The sequence below is a fragment of the Dreissena polymorpha genome, chromosome 3, assembly GCF_020536995.1.
Source record: "Dreissena polymorpha isolate Duluth1 chromosome 3, UMN_Dpol_1.0, whole genome shotgun sequence".
NCBI lineage: Eukaryota > Metazoa > Mollusca > Bivalvia > Myida > Dreissenidae > Dreissena > Dreissena polymorpha.
This window is the reverse complement of record NC_068357.1, coordinates 142,882,516-142,897,874: the sequence shown is the minus strand read 5'-3', so window position 1 is coordinate 142,897,874 and position 15,359 is coordinate 142,882,516. Positions and strand designations below refer to the sequence as shown.

Below are 15,359 nucleotides of genomic sequence, written 5' to 3'. Positions count from 1 at the left end.
AGAGAACCCTCACATACTTTCACATTCCCGTCGTCGACCTCGCAATTTACCGTAAGACCCAGTTTTACACTCAAAGGCAATTGTAAATTATTTTCCACTCGCGATAATACATAATAGCCTCCGGTTGAGTTTGAGGATGATTCATTTCTTAAAATAACTTTTAAAACGCGAAATCATACAAGTTTTTATAACAAAGTTTAGAGTCGATGTGCTTTTGGACAAAAATGCCTTAGGCGTAGGTTTGTATACATGTCAAAATATTTCCGAAATCATATGTAAGTTTTATTTGAGCATAAATGATCGCACGAATATTCGCATTAATTCCAGTTAAAATATTTTACTCACCATCATTCACGTTTATTAAGTCTGAACTGAAAATCATACATAATATTTACATAACATAAGATCTATATAATTGCTAAATGAAAGCTGCGTGTAGGGCCAAGATCAGGGTTTTGGGGAATCGCAAATTCTATGCTTATATTTATTGATTTAAATACGGTTATAACTATAAATTCAACTATATATTGCATTATATGTGCACAATATAAAATAAAAAGATATGCGAGCTCAATATCTGCATGTTACAATAATCCGTGTCGTATGACTTTAAATATACTGTTTTCAACTAATTCTCATTTTCCCGAACACTTATTCGGGCCTCAGATAAATAATGAATGTACATGTACATATCTGCGCTTCGTGCTGTATTAATCAATATGTGCACCAGTGTATTATCTACTATAGATCTATATCAGTATTTGAATGCCAATTAAACATGACTAATTGTGTAATTTTACAAGTTTTCGTTACTTTGAGAAATATCTGGAACCAGAATAGTTGCCAGTTTAATTGACCTACACAGCGTTGCAGACGACATTTGGGCCTAACGATAGACACCCCACATGCCTATTCTTTAGACACAGTCATCACCAAAGTGTGTATTGAAATCAAAAACTGAACGCTGCCGAAGGACGGATGACGTCATGTGTGAAAAGAGGAGGAAGACATTAGGCCGATACAAATGGCGACTACGTGAAATGTCGTGAGGGGTGACTTAAATGGACATCACCCAAACGTGATATTTTAAAAAATTATTACAAATTGTGTATTTCTTGTGTTATTGGAGTGTTATACACTTTTGAAATTCAAAAATGGCGGCAAATATGTATCGAGTTGGAGGTAAGCATCGATTTTCATTTGAGCGTGCGAAAATCCAAGAATGGATCCCATTGTTGATTTGTATTGCGGAAGAATACGTTTTATTGAATTGCATAAATGTTAACATATTCAAATTTGTGAAGAACAATAAGTAAGTGTTAAGATATATTTTTTATTTGATAATCGAAATGTTTTTCTTTTTTCTTAGAATACTTTTGTTATAAATCTCAAACAGCGTTGTGTGAGGTACCCGCACGGGATGTTATGCGGCTTGTAGTAAAATGTGGGGAAAACCATCTTTCACAAGTTACAAATCAAATCAAAACATAATATTGTCCGGACATTTGTAATGAAGCCCTAAACATTTATGTATTTTAGTCGTTGGGCACTGCAACATACCTTTATTTTAATTTTCAGTAAAAAATATCACTGGACTATATTTTTGAAATTGTCTTTTATTTCATTTGTGCTGTCTACTGATGTTTTTCAGATTATGTCTTTTTCGAAACTGCATCTACAGCTCCATACCAGATAAGGAGAATTGAAGAACTGAATAAGGTATTAATTTGTTATACATTTTTTTTGGTGACTGCAAGGTACAAGTGTTGCACTTCGATCTGTATGCACGCTGCTAAATTGAAAAGGCTCCCATGGGGAAATTCATTGTTAAAAATAGATAATATCACAATTTATTGATTGCTAGGTTGAGGTACCGGTATGTGTTACAATGTTGAACTTGTAGCATTTTAAACTGGACAATTTTTTTCAGACACCAAATGGCAATGTGGAAGCAAAGGTTATGTGCTTCTATAGAAGAAGAGATATTTCCAGCTCACTTACTTTATTGGCTGATAAACATCAAAGTAAGTGACAAGAAATTAAAAAATAGCGAAGTCAGTGTGGAGAGAAAATGTATTGAAAATTATATTTTGTCGATACAATTACATATAATTAAAGCATGTGTGTTGATTTATTTGTAAAATATTTACATGAAGCTTATAATTTATGGATTTAGGTTGAAAATAGTCCCAGCATAGTAAATTCTCATTGGTTGAAATGAATTCATTCATAACATTTTACAACAAGGTTTACTACATGAATTCATTCCACCATTTATAATAAATTGTATGCAATATTTCATTTGTGCCTGCAAATCTGGTTTAGTTATTTTATACAAGCTGATATTTCAATTAACATTTGTTAGACTTAACAAGCTAATGGCGATTTATGGTACCAGATAAAAGATTAAATTTGCCAACAAGGCAGTGTGCAGTCTGTTTTTAATTTGACAAAATGCTAGAATAAAAATGTTATAATACAGGGATTGGAATAAAAGATCTTTAGGAGTATCTTATCTCTCAAAATATATTGTCAGTGAGAGTTACTGATTTGTGTGAGACATGATTCGTGTATTTTAGTTGCAAATACTAACAACCAGTCGCGTGTTACTTGAATGAAGTTGTATATTATTTTAACATTTGTTGATGAAAATTTGAAACAGAAAATTTGTATACTAGTTTATCTTAAAATTTTATAACAGTTTCAAATTGTATTTGTCTTGCCCATTGAAAATCAGTTATTGACCTGACCAACAAGCAATAATTTCCTGTTAATTTACTAGTTAAACAAACATTTCCTCGGTACACAGGCATGCTTTTTAGAATTCTACTACTAAAAGGGTGAATGTGCACATTGTTATTGCCGGACTATAAATCTGGACTGAATGACTATAGAACATGCCAAATGGCCATATTTGTTAGACTGACAAAAACTACTTTTTAGTTTTAAATTATTTTACAGATGGCTCTATGGAGGAGGAAATGGAAAAGGAAGAGATCGACCAGGAAGTATCTGACAAACACAGGCACCAACTAAAACATCGAGAACTGTTCCTGTCTCGACAAGTTGAGACATTGCCGGCAACACATATACGAGGGAAATGTTCCGTCACCTTACTAAATGAGACAGAGTCTTTGACGTCATACTTAGATCGAGAAGTATGTTGATGGTATACATTTTAAAAATTGTGTGAAAGACTGACCAATATATAGTAATGTCTCTATTCTCAACAAAATTTAACTTTTAACTTTTAATGAGGCTTGTACAAGTTCACTTTGGTTCTCTCTTCTCTCAGATGGTTTAAATTCACATTGAGTAAACATCAATTTTCAGACTACTTGAACGGAAATGTCTTAGTGTAGCACTCAAATCTGATTGATTTTCAGTGTTATTAGATAGATTGTTTTTACAAGGAACCAGTATGATGTCATCTTTAATAACAGTTCTAAGTATTTCTGCCATGTTTCTCTGAACAATTCTGAATTGTATACTTGTTCACTTTCAGGACACATTTTTCTACTCACTGGTCTACGATCCTCAACAGAAGACCCTACTTGCAGATAAAGGCGAGATTCGTGTGGGTCCCAAATACCAGTGTGATATACAGCCATTACTTCGGGAAGGTAAATAGTCAGTCCAAGGATAGAAACTAAATTTGTATGGAATGTTGCCTAGACGGGCAACTATCTCTGGGCTTTTGTTGCTCAACCAAAGAGCAATGGTTAAATGCTTATTTTTGCAAAAACAACAACAAGATAATTATATAAAAATGCGGTCATGACTCAATGTATTATGCATTTTTAAGTGCCTGAATCTTTGTGCTTTTAAGTTAGAAATTACACTAAAAAATCCAGGAAAACTGTTAAAGCGTTTTAAAAGTAAGTTGCCCAGACGGGTTACCTGATTTTGAAATTGATTTGCCCAGACCTAAATCTACCTACGTCAGGCCAATGGGCAACCACTTATTTCTATCCCTGCAGTCCTTACTGATTTAGGTATACATGTACATCTATATCTGTCAGAACTCAAAACTACTGTACAAAGGGAATCCAATCCTCAAATAAGTGTGGACCCTTTTTCACTTCATTTTGTAATTCTGTAAACACAACTGATGGAGCCTTAACAAAATGGATCCACATAAAAGCTGTACAAATTGTGTAGAATATTATGCAATGGTATAAAGTTTGTGATGTTTTATGTTTTATCATGGTGGTTTATGGTGTTCAAACCAGGTGAGAGTGATGGACGATGTGTAGAGGAACTAGAAGATTTGATATGGGATCCAGAATGCAGTCTGTCCGACAGACAGATAGACCAGTTTTTAGTCATTGCAAGGTAATTTATCCAATTTGTAGTTATTTTGCCATGGTTTCATGTATCTGTTTTCAAACAATCACCTGCCTTACAAATAAAATCTTACACATCTTATGAAGTGTGTAAGTGGCTTTAAATTATATGCTTTATGTGTATTGTATTTTAACTGCCTCTTTTATACCACCAGTTATATGTCACGCATTTGAACTTTTTGTTAAAGGAACTTTATCATATACTAACAAAATTGCGTAACGTATTTGTATAAGGTACTAGTATGGAGGTGGATACAAGCTACATAACTTGCACACATGAAAAACCTTGTAGTAAAAGGTGTAAATGTCTTTGAAAGTGATACATACCCGGTACTTTAATAAGTCAATTTTAAAGACATCGTTGGAATGGATGCACTCGGTAGTATTCTGCAAAAGGCTTTTATCCACTTTATTAAAGTTACTTAAAAATACAAAGGATTAAAATTGTCGAATAGATCAGATCAGACAAGATATGTTAGAAAAAACAAGAATGAAACAAGGAAAAGGATTTGTCAACAAGTACCTTTAATACACAGCACCATCAATATCAGCCTTGCTTTGGCAAAACGGGGCTAAGTGCATGTTTGTAAAATGTTGTCCCAGATGAGTGGTTGCAGTCCTCACAGGCTAGCCAGCAACGACACTTTTCTCCTCAACTGGATTTTCATTAACAAAAGATTTCTTCTAATAGAAAGAACATACAAACAGACTGCAGAGGCTAATTAAATAAATTTAGGACAACACTTTACATGTATGCATTAAGCCCAGTTTTCCCATAGACTCTCTGTTTTAAGGAGTTCTGATGAGTCTGTGCCTTTATTTTCAGGTCTGTGGGTACTTTCGCTCGTGCTCTGGACTGCACGAGTACCGTTCGTCAACCTAGTCTACATATGAGCTCAGCTGCAGCCAGTAGAGATATTACATTGGTATGTGTCTTTTCATGTATTTAAATGAGTATTTTCATGTATTTAAATGAATGTTTTCTTATGTTGGTAAATGTCTTTTCATGCCTTTAAATGAGTGTTTTCTGGTTTAGTTAGAGCTAGACTTTTCTGTAAATGATCGCTTGTAACATCAACGTGTACATGTATGATAAAAAAGGAAAACATATGTACCAGGGCTTTGGAGTATATTACCTTAACTCGCAAAATATTGAATTAGTTTCAATTTAATTTAAATTGTCGAAAAATGATTTCTTTGATGTAGAAATTTTGAAATTAATGGTGATTAAACTCATATAGAACATTTCAACACATAATCATATCAATGAAATCATATTGCTCCAGCTAGGATTTGAAAAGGGCAGGGGGGGCTTTTTTGTCAAAAGGGCTTTTTCAACGCGCAGTAGTTTGTCAAAAGGGCACTTGAGGACGCGCGGTCGTTTCAGGAATGCTTCCTGTGGCATGTTAATTTAATACTTGTTAGAATATATTGTTCCCATTATTATTAAACCATTATTAAACAATACAAATTTAATGTATACAATGAGGAATAAATTAAATACAATGTAATAAGAGATTTATTAATTATCATATGTAAATTTTTTTTATTTTTTTTTAAGGGCAGTGGGGGCCCTAGGAAGGGCAGGGTGGAGGTTCGGAAGGGCAGGGCGGGGCGCCCTTTAATTTAGGCCTAGCTGGAGCACTGAATCACCATCACAACTTAAAACTCTTTAATTCAAGACTAAACATCCTTTTGTCAAATAATCAGTTAAGAATTTTTGGAAGGGAATTGGGGGAAAAGTATACTCTCTGCCATAGGGAACCAATAATGGCTATAAAATCAGCCAAATAAGCCATGGCTTCTAAAAATACTAATCAATTTATGTAAGTCTTGTAAGATTTGGTTTGATTCACCAAAAGTTTTGTTGTGGAAGTTAATTCAGGAAGTAAACAATGGTTGACTTTCTTTGTGAATTAAACTTAACCAAACATGGTTTTCTAACAGATACAAAATCTAATTCTTCTACTCCCCTATGTATACAGTTCAATGCGATGCACACATTACACCGTAGCGGTTACGACATTGGCAAGGCCATAGGTAGCCTAGTGCCCCCAGGGGGCCCAGTACTGTGTCGGGATGAGATGGAGGAGTGGTCAGCGTCAGAGGCCAACCTGTTTGAGGAGGCCCTCGATAAATACGGGAAAGACTTCATTGATATCAGACATGACTTTGTGAGTGATGTTTGCATCATATTGGTCAGTCATCATGGCCATATTTCTGAAAAGTTTCCTACAAAAGTTGGCTGAAGTGATGTCACATGCATACAAGACCAATAGCCCAGGGCTTGTCAATGATATGATGGTAGACAATTGAAAAATGGAAATACTGATACATGTAGTATGAATTGTGGTTATTTCACCTGTTGAAGTTTTTGGTAATTTAAGCCCAAGTATCATAAGTTTGTTAAATATATATATCCTGGAATATGTTTGTTTAACATATTATCAAACTTGATTACTGTCAAAGGGAATAACCAAGTGAGTTATGTTAAAAGCATTGCAAAAGTTATCTCCCTTGACATGTATTACAATTGCTGTTTATTATTTGTACAGGTTGAGGGAGGCAACTCAAATATAAAAATAATTACTTTCAGTTACCTTGGAAATCCATAAAAAGTATTATTGAATATTACTACATGTGGAAGACAACAGACAGATACGTACAGCAGAAGCGTATCAAAGCTGCTGAGGCAGAGAGCAAACTCAAACAAGTCTACATTCCAAACTAGTAAGACATTGTTTCAACTACAACATCTGTTTTCTTCGTAGTGTTGTTATTATTTTGTAAGTAATCATTCGGAAAAAAATAAACTAAATAAACAAAAGCAGGATATTGGTGCACTTGGTCAGATACTCATGTTCAATATATGTACAATTTTCTTTGTCTTAAGTAGTTTTATATGAATAACTTGAATATGGGCGTGTTTTATCTAACAGTCAATTTATATCACTAAAAAATGAGTTGTTTCATTTTCTGCTTATGCTAATTGATATGTTAATTGTATAAGCTTGCATGCAGGAATATAAATTGTATTAGATCTTTATACCTGTTCTAACGAACTAGTTTCTACTTTGACATTTTATTAATTGCAATAACCAGTAGGTATTGCTCCAGCTAGCATTTGATAAAGTCAGGGTGCTACTTTGGCAAAAGAGCACTTTAGGGCATGAAATCGTACATCTCTTTGTCATATTTGCAATGTAACATGTGTTATATATTTCGTTTTACATGTATTTTAATTTTTTATATAGTTCTATTATTAGTAAAATCTAGTATTACTGTGTACATTTATATAATTTATTGGACCTACTAATACCGGTACAATTTTCTGAACATTATATTCAGGGTTGTGATTTTTCCTCCTTTCAGCTGATTTTCTCCCTTTCCATGTCAAACTAATGTTACAAATAGTAATCAACCTTGCTGGGTCTATGTGAAAATGAAGAGTTTAGTTCAGCTTTGTAAGGTGGTAGGGCATTGTCCTCCCCTGGGTTGGTTCTTAAATCACACCCCCGAATATTATAAGAAAAAAAAGGGAATTCCAAGGGGGGCAGTGTTGGTCCAGAGGCAGAAGGGTTCTGCACCCTTCGATATAGGCCTAGCAGTGGCACTGCATTAGGTAGTGTATTATCCATGTTTAGAAATTTTGATTTGAACAGAATTCTTTTATGTTGAATTGCACTATTTTTAGCAACAAACCTAATCCAGCGGCAATCAATGGCAAAATCAATGGTATAGATGGACAGGTGTCGGGTCGAGCCTGTGAAAGCTGCTATGGTAAATGTACTTTTATTAATAGTGACAAACAATTTTTGAAAGCATTCAAGGTCAAAATGCTTTTGCAACATCATACAAAAGTATTGATGAAAAGTATCATTTTTTTCCTGCACAGAAAAGAATATAACAGAGTTTAATGCAAATCTTCAAACATTTTAAATTAAGCCACTTAAAGCCCCATTTTCCCAGATCGTGGCTCATTTCTGTTTTACACACTGTAGCTGCCCACTCCGGCCAGTGGTATTCCTGGGGCCCGACTCACATGCAGTGCCGATTGTGTTCATCCTGTTGGATCTACTGGAAGAAGTACGGAGGCTTGAAGATGCCCACCCGGCTTGGTATGAAACAGTCCAAACATGCTTGAAACTTCTCACTTTATGCGGTGTTGTCAAGTTTTTATGCCCCTGGATCGATTGATCGGGGGTATATTGTTTTTGGCCTGTCTGTCTGTCTTTCATTGTATGTGTCTGCCTGTCATTGTATGTGTGTGTCTGTCCCAAAACTGTAAACTTGGTCATAATTTTTGCAATAATGATGATAGCAACTTGATATTTGGCATGCACATGTATTTCATGGAGCCGCACACAGTGCCCCAGATAAGCAGCGTATCTGCGTCTTTCACCCTATTAAAATGTTTGAAAACGCAAAGAAATACAATATCATGCGTATTGAAAACGCAACCAATTTGACTTAAACGCAAATTCGTCAAATTAAATGCGTACAAAACAATTGCTTCGATCGAAAATGCTTTGCTCATTTTCGGTATTTTCTCTTTATGATGCGAAATAAAAATGTCTTAGAGAGGTTGAAAGACGTCCGCACTAGTCGTGCCAAAATATCAGTCGATAAGTTTGACATTTACAAAGATGTCAGTTAACATCAGTTTTTTTTTAAATTTCAAAGTTTATATTTATATATGGACTGTTTCAAGGATTAAATACTCTATGAAACATCAGTTTATTTAAGTTAATTATATTAGTTTACAGTTTTATTGAATCAATACAAGGGTGCAGCTTCAACTGAAGTAAAGCAGCGATGATTTTAAGGTTTGCATTTTTATAACTCATTTCACCCTATTTCGAGAATGAATTCACCCTATTTTTCAAAATCAATGGGTGAAAACCCTATTTTCCAAATAATTATCTGGGGCACTGTGCACATTTTGAGTGGTGAAAGGTCAATGCCATCCTTCAAGGTCAAAGGTCAAATATGTGGCTTCAAGCGGCGCAGCAGGAGGCATTGTGTTTCATGAACACAGCTCTTGTTTTATATAAGGCTCCGCAGTAGGGACCATAGCTTTAGAATATGGAGAAAAAAGTAGCGTTGAACCAATCTATATTCAGCTAAAGCTTTAGAATAAACAAGCCCTGTAATCATTTTTAATCAATTGCTCAGGAACCAAAATTGTGATTGATGACATCCATCCGTGGTGAAGCAGGTCATTTGTTCCAAAGCATTTAAGATTAAGATATAAGTCTTTTGTTACATAGGATAATGACATCCTTGACATGTAGCCATGTTTTGGATGAATTGATAGGTATCTATAATTGCCATGAGAGTTTTCAAATAAGTCATTAACTTTGATATATTTATTAGCAGCCTATAAAATGTTCAGAATCTTTTGTTATTTCCATAATTTTTATGAAAAAATTGGGGGAGCATATAGTCGCCTCTTCGTCTGTCTGTCCGTCCGTGTGTCCATCCCTGCACAATTTTTGTTCGGGCTATTTCTCAGCAAGTAATGACCGAATTCAATGAAACTTTATGGGAAGCTTCACTACCAAAAGGAGATGTGCATATTATCAGCGGGTTCAGGTCGGATGATTTTTCACAGAGTTATGGCTCTTTGAAATTTTCCATTAAATGTACATATAGTGCAATTCTTGTCCGGGCTATTTCTCGGCAACTAATGACCGGAATTCAATGAAACTTTATGGGAAGCTTCACTACCAAGAGGAGATGTGCATATTTTCAGCGGGTTTTGGTCGGATGATTTTTCACAGAGTTATGGCCCTTTGAAATTTTATATAAAAAAATTCTTGTCCCCCCAACTACTGTGCCCTCAAGACAATTCCTTTTATCTGAATATATAGTGCAATATTGTGACAAAAAAAACTTTGGGGAGCATCAACCATCTCCGACGGTTTCTTGTTTCAAATTTATGTTTTGCTTGATCATAAACTACAGAATCTTTAATTTTAAATACTGTTTCATATTGGGAAACGTGAACTTTGATGTATCTATGTTAAATTTAAATTAATTTGTAATTTCACAACAGATGGTGAAAGGCCAGCACCAGCGCAAAGGCAAGGTTAGCAAGCTTTTTGGTGTTCAATCAAGGATTTTGTTCTTTAAATTTATAAAAAGGGCTTGTAATGATTTATCCATGAATAAATGGGCATAATAATACCTCATTAGACAATTTATTATGTATTTTTTTATTTAACCAATTTTGGCTAATCAAAATGACTCGTGCATGTCAATTTTAGTGCCACTAAAGGAAGTCAAAACATAACAACTAATGAAAGCCCTGATATTTATGACATGTTTTTGCATTTGCAGAAAGGGTAGCTCAAAACAACTTGCTGCGTCTTCATAGGTGCACAATCACAGGTTGTGGAAAGGTAAGGCAGCATTATTAACAAGTACATAAAATTATATAATGGCCCATGTTGCAGAAATACTGATTTTTTCCCTGCTCTCTTTGAACAGCATCCAACACTTTTATAATCTTACAAATAAGCCTATGAGCTTGTTAAATCAATTCATCACAATTAATATCCAGAAAGAAAGAACATACCTCCATCATTGGTTTGGTCCAAGATTTTATGTCCAAGGTTTTTTAGCTCATCTATTTTTTGAAAAAAAAATATGAGCTATTGTCATCACCTTGGCGTCGGCGTTGGCGTCGGCTTCCGGTTAAGTTTTGCGTTTAGGTCCACTTTTCTCAGAAAGTATCAATGCTATTGCATTCAAACTTGGTACACTTACTAACTATCATGAGGGGACTGGGCAGGCAAAGTTAGATAACTCTGGCGTGCATTTTGACAGAATTATGTGCCCTTTTTATACTTAGAAAATTGAAAAATTTTGTTAAGTTTTGCGTTTAGGTCCACTTTTCTCGGAAAGTATCAATGCTATGGCATTCAAACTTGGTACACTTACTTACTATCATGAGGGGACTGGGCAGGCAAAGTTAGATAAATCTGGCGTGCATTTTCAGGCTTTTTCCGCCCCATGCCACGGGTCCGAAATTCGGCCCCATTCCCAATGCAAATCTGGTAGTTTTTTTCCCAATTGAAAAAAAAAATCCCAATTCCAAAAAAAAAAAAAAAAAAAAAATTTTTATTTTTTTTTTACCTTAAAATATATAAGTTAACCTGATCTGGTGTAGAAAACAGAAAGTGTTGCATAATTTAAGAATCTGTTGCCTTGAATTTGTTTTAAAGACTGTAAAATATGTTATTATTATTTAAGACTTTCCTTATTTTCCTCAAAATCCGGCGCTTCGCACGATTTTTTTCACCTCAAAAAAGGCCAGGCCTTTTTCCCAAATTCAGATTAAAAAACCTGCAGTTATCTCACATGTTCATAATACTTTGTAAAATTTTAATAATAAGTTATCAAAATAGTCGTTATTTACCAGTTAACGGCTTCTTTGAAATATAAGAAACACTATTTACATGCGATAATTTTTCCCAATTGAGCCAATTTTGCGAATAATTTTTTTCCCAAAATGGGGGTTTTCACGACGCGAAATTCCCAAAATTCCAGTGTGGCATATTCCCAAAATGGAGCGGAAAAAGCCTGATTTTGACAGAATTATGTGCCCTTTTTATGCTTAGAAAATTGAAAATTTGGTTAAGTTTTGTGTTTAGGTCCACTTTATTCCTACAGTATCAAAGCTATTGCTTTCATACTTGCAACACTTATTAACTATCATAAGGGGACTGTGCAGGCAAAGTAATGTAACTCTGACTGGCATTTTGACAGAATTATGTGCCCTTTTTATACTTAGAAAATTGAAAATTTGGTTAAGTTTTGTGTTTTGGTCCACTTTACCCCTAAAGTATCATAGATATTGCTTTCATACTTGAAACACTCGCAAACTATCATAAGGGTACAGTAAAAGGACAAGTTGCATAACTCTGGTTGTCATTTTTACGTGATTATGGCCCTTTTTTGACTTAGTAACTTTGAATATATGGTTAAATTTTGTGTTTCGATCCACTTTACTTCTTAAGTATCAAGGCTATTGCTTTCAAACTTCAAATACTTTCATGCTATCATGAGGTTACTGTTCCTGGCAAGTTGAATTTTACCTTGACCTTTGAATGACCTCAAATTATTAAATTTTGCTAAAATTGCCATAACTTCTTTATTTATGATTAGATTTGATTTGATTGATACTTTGACAAAACTACTCTTACCTGACATACCACAATAGACTCCACCCAAACAATCCCCTGTGCCCTCCCCCCCCCCCCCCCTTATTTTTTTTTTTTTTTTTTTTAAGATCATCTCACAAATTACCACCACACACTCACACTTTACCCCCACCCCACCCCCCAATTTGATTTTATTTTGAAACGGTTTAAAAAACACAAATATTTATTTTTATTATTTCTTGTTTGAAATACCGTCCAACCATCGCACCCAAATATCCCCCTCCACTCCCCCCCACCCCCCCACCCCCCTAACCCCCCCCCCCCCCGATTTTTTTTCCGCATTTTTGGAAGATAATGTAATAAATTCCACACCCCCACACTATACACCCCTCTTCACTCCGCCCCTCCCTCCTTTGTGATTGAAAATGAGAGTCCCTTCACCTTTAAAAAGAAAATAGATGAGCGGTCTGCACCCGCAAGGCGGTGCTCTTGTTAAGTAAATATATTGGAGTCTGCAATGTTTTATAACCTTATTGACCTATGCAATTAGCACCCATTATTTGACAACTGTCTATTGTTGTAACCTCTTTAACTTGATTAATGAATTTTCTTGTTCATCGTTTCTATCATACTCTACAGTGACCCATTTTTGTCATCTGCTCTGTTTTCCTCTTGTTTACCTTTGTTTGCATTAAAAAACACTGTTTTCACTTGAAAATCTTGATTTAATTTTTTGTTTTTATGCCCCCGGTAGGGTGGCATATAGCAGTTGAAATGTCTGTCAGTCAGTGTGTCTGTCCGTCCGTCCCAAAAAAAACTTTAATATTGGCCATAACTTTTTAAATATTGAAGATAGCACCTTGATATTTGGCATGCATGTGTATCTCATGGAGCTTCACATTTTGAGTGGTAAAATTTCAAGGTTTACATCATCCTTCAAGGTCTAGGGTCGAAAAAACAAAGTCAAGGGAAGTAATAAGCTTTAAATGGGCATAGTTATCTGACCTGCCCACGTATATATTTTTGTTAAATAAATCAAAGGGGCGCAGTAGGCGGCATTGTGTTTCTAACAAACACATTGTGGTAAAAGGTCAAGGTCATCCTTTACGGTCTACGGTAAAAAATACAGATTTAAGGGAAGTAATAAGCTTTAAAAAGGGAGAAAATTATTCAAAATTGAACATAGCCACTTTATATATTTGGCATGCATGTGTATCTCATGGAGCTGCACAGTTTGAGTGGTGAATCTTCAGTCACGGTAGTGGCTTTTAATTTTTTGCTACTAAAAATAGAGATTTGTTACAGACAATTATTTTCAAGGGAAGTAATTTATATAATTATAAATCTCATTTATATATTTCCTTACCAAGATTTGAAGTTCTTTTCACAGTTGCTGTACAGATTTAATATTTTGATTATTTATAACCCAAATGATTGATTTTTCAAAGTTTTTTTTTAAATGATATAATTATAATTTCTTTGATGTTCATTACATACCTGTGGACTTATGTCCATAGATACATGATCAACTCTGGCTATGATCCCTTTTAAACCACAGGCATTGGTTGTCATTGGATTGGACAAAATTCAAGGGAAGTAATAACCTTTAAAGGGAGATGATTTCTATAGATGCCAATTGATAAATAGAAATTTTATTTCAATGCGGCGCAGTAGGGGGCATTGTGTTTCTGACAAACACATCTCTTGTTCTTTCGTGTCATGAACCTCCTTCATTATTTCTTGCAAATAATCTTGCAACATTTTGTCTCACAATTTTGCATTATGATAGTGTTAACACAAATATTGATGAAATTTCATGAATTTATATATCCAGATGAAACATATTTATGGAGAGGGCCCTCCTTAGTTTTCCTTCCAGTCCATGCATAGTGTTAATGTAAAGAAATATTTTGTAAATTTCTGTAAAAAAAATGTTTAAACAAATTTTCCAATGGTCAATTCCAGGAGTTCAGATTAAAAACTCATCTAGCCCGCCACCTGGCCACAGCCCACGGGCTTGCAATTAGGGCAGGAAGCCCACGCCCTGTTATGAAGACCCGCGCTGCGTTCTGTCTCGTTACCAGCGCGCTCACTCGAATCTCGAGGTACCTATGCAAGGATCTCCTGCGACCGCGCCACTCAGCCCGGGCTCCCTTCATACCCATAAATGTCGCAGTCATCAAACAAGAATGTAAGTACATATGTGTTGGTAGATGTAATGCAAACCCCTGTTATTTCAAGATCCACTGCTAAGTTGTATGTTTATCGAACTGTGACGCCTTTATCAAACTGCTTTACAGTTGTGATAATTGGTTATGACTTTGACTTTTAGTCATGGCAATTTTGATTGCTTGTATCACCATCATAAGTTGTTCCTATTGTTTAATTGTAATTCGCAATAATTCCGTCTGAATATCAAAATATTTATAAAATGACATAATGCATTTATTTGAATTAAATTTGTTTGTTGCCAACTTTCAATCATAAATGAAAAAAAAAAACTTGTTCATGTGGAAATGCTGCCATTTTAATCCTGAATGGCAGTCACAAAGCTATGTCAGGGTAATAGTCAGTTGTGCGACAAAGCTCTAGTTCTTTTTCTTGTATATATTATATTCATTGATTTGCTTTCAGGTCAGGCAAGATTATCTGAGAAGGGAGGCAACTACAAGTTGCCAAAGCATTTAACAGCCAGGACCCGCATACAGCCAGTGGTCGGACGGCTTGGCATAGACGTGAACCAGCAGAAACCGGCCATCCTGGAGCGCCCCAATGGGCCTGCAAAACAGCCAGACAAGCTAATGTTCCCACCCCTCTCACCATCCAAACGTAAGCCACTACAAAG

General features: G+C 35.1%; 1 protein-coding gene across 2 annotated transcripts in view; it reads left to right on the top strand.

Moving 5' to 3' along the window:
• Nucleotides 1–948: 948 nt before the first annotated feature.
• Nucleotides 949–15,359, top strand: part of LOC127871773 (metastasis-associated protein MTA3-like) — a 28,350-nt gene continuing 13,939 nt past the window's right edge. Inside the window, exons 1-15 of one of the 2 annotated variants that reach the window (XM_052414951.1) lie at nt 949–1,182; nt 1,652–1,719; nt 1,931–2,024; nt 2,962–3,158; nt 3,506–3,623; nt 4,233–4,335; nt 5,173–5,272; nt 6,332–6,520; nt 6,943–7,076; nt 8,041–8,126; nt 8,348–8,464; nt 10,405–10,437; nt 10,689–10,750; nt 14,480–14,705; nt 15,149–15,343. In XM_052414951.1, coding sequence (XP_052270911.1) covers nt 1,155–1,182; nt 1,652–1,719; nt 1,931–2,024; nt 2,962–3,158; nt 3,506–3,623; nt 4,233–4,335; nt 5,173–5,272; nt 6,332–6,520; nt 6,943–7,076; nt 8,041–8,126; nt 8,348–8,464; nt 10,405–10,437; nt 10,689–10,750; nt 14,480–14,705; nt 15,149–15,343 — 1,750 coding nt within the window. In that variant the 5' untranslated portion in view covers nt 949–1,154. The remainder of the gene's footprint in view (nt 1,183–1,651; nt 1,720–1,930; nt 2,025–2,961; nt 3,159–3,505; nt 3,624–4,232; nt 4,336–5,172; nt 5,273–6,331; nt 6,521–6,942; nt 7,077–8,040; nt 8,127–8,347; nt 8,465–10,404; nt 10,438–10,688; nt 10,751–14,479; nt 14,706–15,148; nt 15,344–15,359) is intronic. The other variant, XM_052414949.1, reaches the window with a different exon arrangement.